The sequence below is a fragment of the Cyprinodon variegatus genome, unplaced genomic scaffold (assembly GCF_000732505.1).
Source record: "Cyprinodon variegatus isolate N-32 unplaced genomic scaffold, C_variegatus-1.0 Scaffold1356, whole genome shotgun sequence".
NCBI classification, from domain to species: Eukaryota; Metazoa; Chordata; class Actinopteri; order Cyprinodontiformes; family Cyprinodontidae; genus Cyprinodon; species Cyprinodon variegatus.
Genome location: NW_015151809.1, coordinates 51,240 through 56,195, shown reverse-complemented (window position 1 = coordinate 56,195; position 4,956 = coordinate 51,240). Strand labels below are relative to the sequence as shown.

The window sequence follows — 4,956 nt, the reverse complement described above, 5'->3', positions numbered from 1 at the left end:
AACTTTTATTCCACATTTGGTTGTTCTAGCAAAGATATCCAATTAAACACAGGAGTTGACAGTCTTACCATGATAGAATGTGAACAATTTAAAGAGCTTTCTGATTTTGCAAAGTTCTGAGTTTAAATATCAGCTAATTTTTCTGTAGCAGTTCTTAAGCAATGCTTGAACAACTGGGGAAGATTTATATTAGAGAACAGAAAGCATTGCAATGGTGCAATACCTGGGAAAAGAGAATGATGTTAGCAGCTAGTAGTTAGCCTCTTCCGTCTAGAATAGTTTGTCTGGGAGTCAGTGAACCACACAGAGAGACCTAGTTAGCTTTCTCTCACAGACCAAAGCCAGGCCTCCATGGCAGGGAACTGATATCTCCCTTCAAAGTTAATAAGTTGGGTTACAGACACTGGTACCGCAGCATTAACTTACTCCAAGAAACATGGCAGGAGTTTTTCTCTTGGTTAGAGAGCCAGAGTTAAAAGGGAAGAGGACCCCCTTGTGGTGCTATAGAATTACCCTGAAGAACCAAGAAGAATGACTGATACATGATTCACCTTAGAAATCATTTTATTATAAATGTAGTGATTTTCAATAATTTACATAAATAAAGTCAATGCAGAAAAAGGAGGGGGGTCGGGGTGGAGCTACTGGACCCTGAGAGGAGGAGGTCCAAGGAAAAAGTGCAAAGTATCGACCATCAGTGAGTTCTCTGAGGTTGGTAGCTGAGACTTTGCTGGACGTCATTGTTCAGATTCCTCAACATGCTGGAAAATGCTGCCCTGATAACGTGATGTCCATTAAAGTAACCTTTGTTGTTACAGAGGGAGTTACTAGATGGTTCTGACCAGTGGATAAATGCTGCTGGGATGGAGGCCAGAAACTGATCACCTCTGCTCAGGTCCCCTGGGGGAGGGAGTACAAAGCTCCTATAGACCCAAAACACCCAAGAAGACATCACTGATGATGCGTCACAACGCATCCATGGGATCAAGAATGAAGAGCTCTAGGAGGGGCTGCTGGTATTTTGATCTGTTAGTGGGATCTGAACACCATTTTCAATCCCATTATGAGGAGTCTTCTTCTTTTTCTTCTTCTTCAAGACAATCACAGCGGCAACAATCAGAACAGCAGCCACAGTCAGAACAGCAGCCACCAGCCCAGCAATCAGTCCAATGCGTTCTCCACCTGTAGAACAGAACCAGTTGTTAGTCTGATCCATCAGGTAGGTGGTGACTGAAGATCATCATCTACTGCTCTGAGACCAGTTGATTCTGCAGAGTCTGATCGTCAACATTTATAGAAAAAACCAAAGTTTGATCTGAGGATGAGAAAATAATTAATGGAGGAGCCAATTATCCTTTGGTGTTTGTCGCCACCATGGGGCGTATTTAATTTTGAGTTCTGAGTGTCTGATGAGGTGATGGGTTATTTGAGGTCAACCATCAATTCTGTTCAGGTGTTGTTAATAGGTTGAAGCAAACAGTTTTCTACTGTGCTTGGTTTGGATTTATGGCGAATTTATGTGGATCTTAAGGTAAACAGTAAGACAATGGACATTGTACTGAAAATAAATGACTTTATTTTATGTCAAACGGAAGATCGGCATTCTGAATCTTAATTGAGCGCACGTAAAACCAATGCCTTCCAACAGCAACCACCAGTAGCCTAAAATATAGGATTTTTTTTACTATTAATCTAATCATATTTTTGTACATTATTTTCCATATATATTTTCTTCTTCTTCTTCCACAAAATGAAGCTGAATGGATGAGGCGAAAATTATTCTCTACAGTTTCAGATTTCAAACATCTTTAAAACATATTTTCAGGTCCAGCTTTGTTGGTTTTTATCTTTTTTCTAATGGTTTCTTTTTCTAGTAGTTAAAATTGTGACATAACAGTAGAAGCCTCTTGTGTCCACAGATGCTCCATCAGCAGGAGGATCTGGGACTTCTGGCTTCAATGAGCAGATTTTACAGAAATGATGACACCAATAAATCAAAGTAGAGTGAATGTGGATCACCTGTTGGTCCATCAGAACCATCCTTGTTCTCTCCTTCCTCATGTTTTTTTCTGTTGTTCCCTGTAGAATAGAACCAGATGTTAGTCTGATCCATCAGGTAGACCAGCTGATTCTACTGAGTCTGATCATCAACATCATTAGGAAACATCAACATCTGATCTTAGATGTTTCTACCATCCAGAACCAGGAAGCTGCTGAAGGTTCTGATCCAGAGAGACTCACCTGGAGGATCTACATGCAGGTGGATGATGGTCTCTAGGCGGCCCTCCTTTGTTACGGCCAAACACCCATACGTCCCATTGTCTTCCTTTGTCACATTGCTTAAAGTCACATTGACTTCTCCATCAGCAGTAGAAAGGCTCTGCAGGCTGGTTCGACCCTTAAACTGGGGATTGAGGCTCTTTTCATTGATCTTTCCATTCCTGTATACAAACACTTCTTTTTGTTGTTTCAGGTCATCTCGGGTCAGCCTTAAAACTGTGACCAGGCTGTTTTTAGTAGCTCTACATGTCAGATTGATGTTCTGTCCTGGTTCTGCTGGGATGCTGACCACATCTGTAGGAGAAGAACAAAGACAGGATAGAAAGGTTAAAGAAATACAGAGAAGCAGGGATGGAGTCAGAGGAACCGTCTGTAGATCTCAGAGAGGCTCGAATCTGGAGAAGGATCCAGAACATTTCTGCTGCTCTAGAGCTCCCAGTAATCCCAGTGACCTTTATTAATGGGAGAAGGTTGGTACCAGCAGGACTCTACCTAGAGCTGGAGACCTGCCTAAACTGACCAATCAGAAGAGAAGGACCTTAGTGAGGCAGGAGGCCCCCTTGGTCTCTCTGTCAGAGCTTCAATGTTCCTCTGTGGAGAGAGGAGAACCTTCCAGAAGGAAAACCATCTCTGCAGAAATCCCCCAATCAGACCTTTATGGTGCAGCAGCCAGAACAAAGCTGCTGCTTATTAAAACATGTTAAAAACAGGAACAATATTAAATGTTTTCCAGTTGCAAGATGAGACTGTTACACTAATCATTTTTAGCAGAAATATATGACTTTAACAATTAATTCCACCTTAGAAAGGCAAGAGAGGGCTAGCAATAAATCCACTAGAAATCTCAATAGGGTTTTATTAAATCAACTGTAACAGTTCCAATGGGTTTGTTTATTTCAGTTTATGGCAAGGAAATATCAGTATTCAATCCATTTGATAGTTAATCAATGAACATCAGCTGTAATGACACTTTCCTTATCATTAAAGCAGCAACATCCCTGAAAATCCCACCAACTTAGCTTGTTGTCGGCATTTTGGAATGAATCAGCTAAAGGACTGTTGCACAGTAACTTGTCTGCGTGGAAATAAAATCAGGTAAGACTGCAAATTACATCAGATAGATGTCCAGAGTAAAAGCTATGAGGCGGGTGTGCCTCATAGGGACAGGAAGGAGGACATTTTACCCAACAGGAGGTACTTTTGAATATTATTTGATTTAACCAGTTGTATTTTACAGTAGACCAAAGAAAATGAGATCAAACAGGTTTCTGGGACTATGGTGTGAAAGTTAACCATTCTGGTGTGCTTGGTTTTTACAGTTTTTACACATTAAAGTCGTACAGTAGCTGCTCTTTTTCTCTTTTCCAGGAATGTGTTTCTGCCCTGACCTCTTGGTCTGAGGAATGGATGAGGTAAACAGGAAGAGCCGTGCTCTCTTTAGAAAACTGCTGAGTCCGACTGTGCAGGAAGAAGCAGCAGCAGCTTCACTATAGACATGTTTACCCTTCTGCTGTGGTCAACGTCATGCAGAGGCAAGATATAAAGGTCTGATGTCAGAGGTGTGGTTGAGGACAGAAACTCTGCTTTGGGTTACGGTAAATAAAGTCACAAAAGAGTCACATCATCTCCACCTGCATAGCTGCCCCACATTAAACTCAGTCAATACAGCAGGGGCCATATACAGCTGCCATACTAAAGCTGCAGGTTATTACAGAATAAAGAAGATGAACCAGATAAACTCTCCTACTCCAAATCTAACCCCTGCTCATGATGACCTCAATCGGCCTTGTTGGTTGACGACTCTGGGTCCTGTGACAAAGAACCTGTTCTGCGAGCCTGCATCTTCAGGAATGCTGGTGAGCTTGAGTGCTATGGATGAACAAAGGAATCTCTGATTTTAAAACCACATTGAGGTGAAAGGACAGCAGCTGTGTGCCTGCATGATTTACAGGGACAACCAGTAACCCAGGGTATACATGGGTATATGGCGTATACCCACTTATTTTTCAAGCCACATTTGTGTATATATACTTCTAAATCCCCAGTGATCTGCACTATTAAGTAGAATGTCTGGGTCAAATTTCCCATTTTTTCCTAGGACAGTGAAGCCATCACCTGTGCTAATCTGCTTCTAATTGGCTAGTACTCACAAGCTTCACTGATACATTGGTTAACTGTAGGCATGATGACCAGTGAGATGACACAACATTTTTACTTGAGTGACAGGTTTAACTTGGATCACAAAATGTTCTGGTCAAAATCTTTTTTTTTTTAAGCAGTTAAGGCTGTACAGAAGGATTGTCTATTCATTAATTTCCACCGCAGGGTTGTTGCAGCCGTGGGCACGCCATGTAATCACTTCAGTCAAATTCAACACTTCTTGACCTCTTAAAAATATCCATTGATCCAGTCTTAATATAATTTAACCTAGCATAGCTAAGGAACAAACCTATGACAGAAACTGTGAGAAACAGGAACTGAAAAATAGAGCGCTTACAAGCTGGCTGTCTCCTCAGGCTTTAGCAGGTGAGGTTTATCTAAAGTTTAGCTGTTCCTGCAGCTTCTTCAGGTGAGAGCCGCTGTACCTTTCCTCTAAAAGTCTGCTAGTTAATGACTTGATTTGTGATAATCACATTGACTTGTTTTGCCTTACAGAAACCTGGCTGCAGCAAGAGG

The 4,956-nt window shown here is 41.5% G+C and overlaps 1 protein-coding gene across 2 annotated transcripts in view; it reads right to left on the bottom strand.

Annotated features, from left to right (window-relative positions):
• Window positions 1-568: 568 nt before the first annotated feature.
• Window positions 569-4,956, bottom strand: part of LOC107102997 (butyrophilin subfamily 2 member A1-like) — a 13,334-nt gene continuing 8,946 nt past the window's right edge. The window contains exons 2-4 of one of the 2 annotated variants that reach the window (XM_015402494.1): window positions 2,242-2,574; window positions 2,020-2,079; window positions 569-1,182 (exon numbers count right to left, since the gene is read on the bottom strand). In XM_015402494.1, coding sequence (XP_015257980.1) covers window positions 1,001-1,182; window positions 2,020-2,079; window positions 2,242-2,574 — 575 coding nt within the window. In that variant the 3' untranslated portion in view covers window positions 569-1,000. The remainder of the gene's footprint in view (window positions 1,183-2,019; window positions 2,080-2,241; window positions 2,575-4,956) is intronic. The other variant, XR_001482154.1, reaches the window with a different exon arrangement.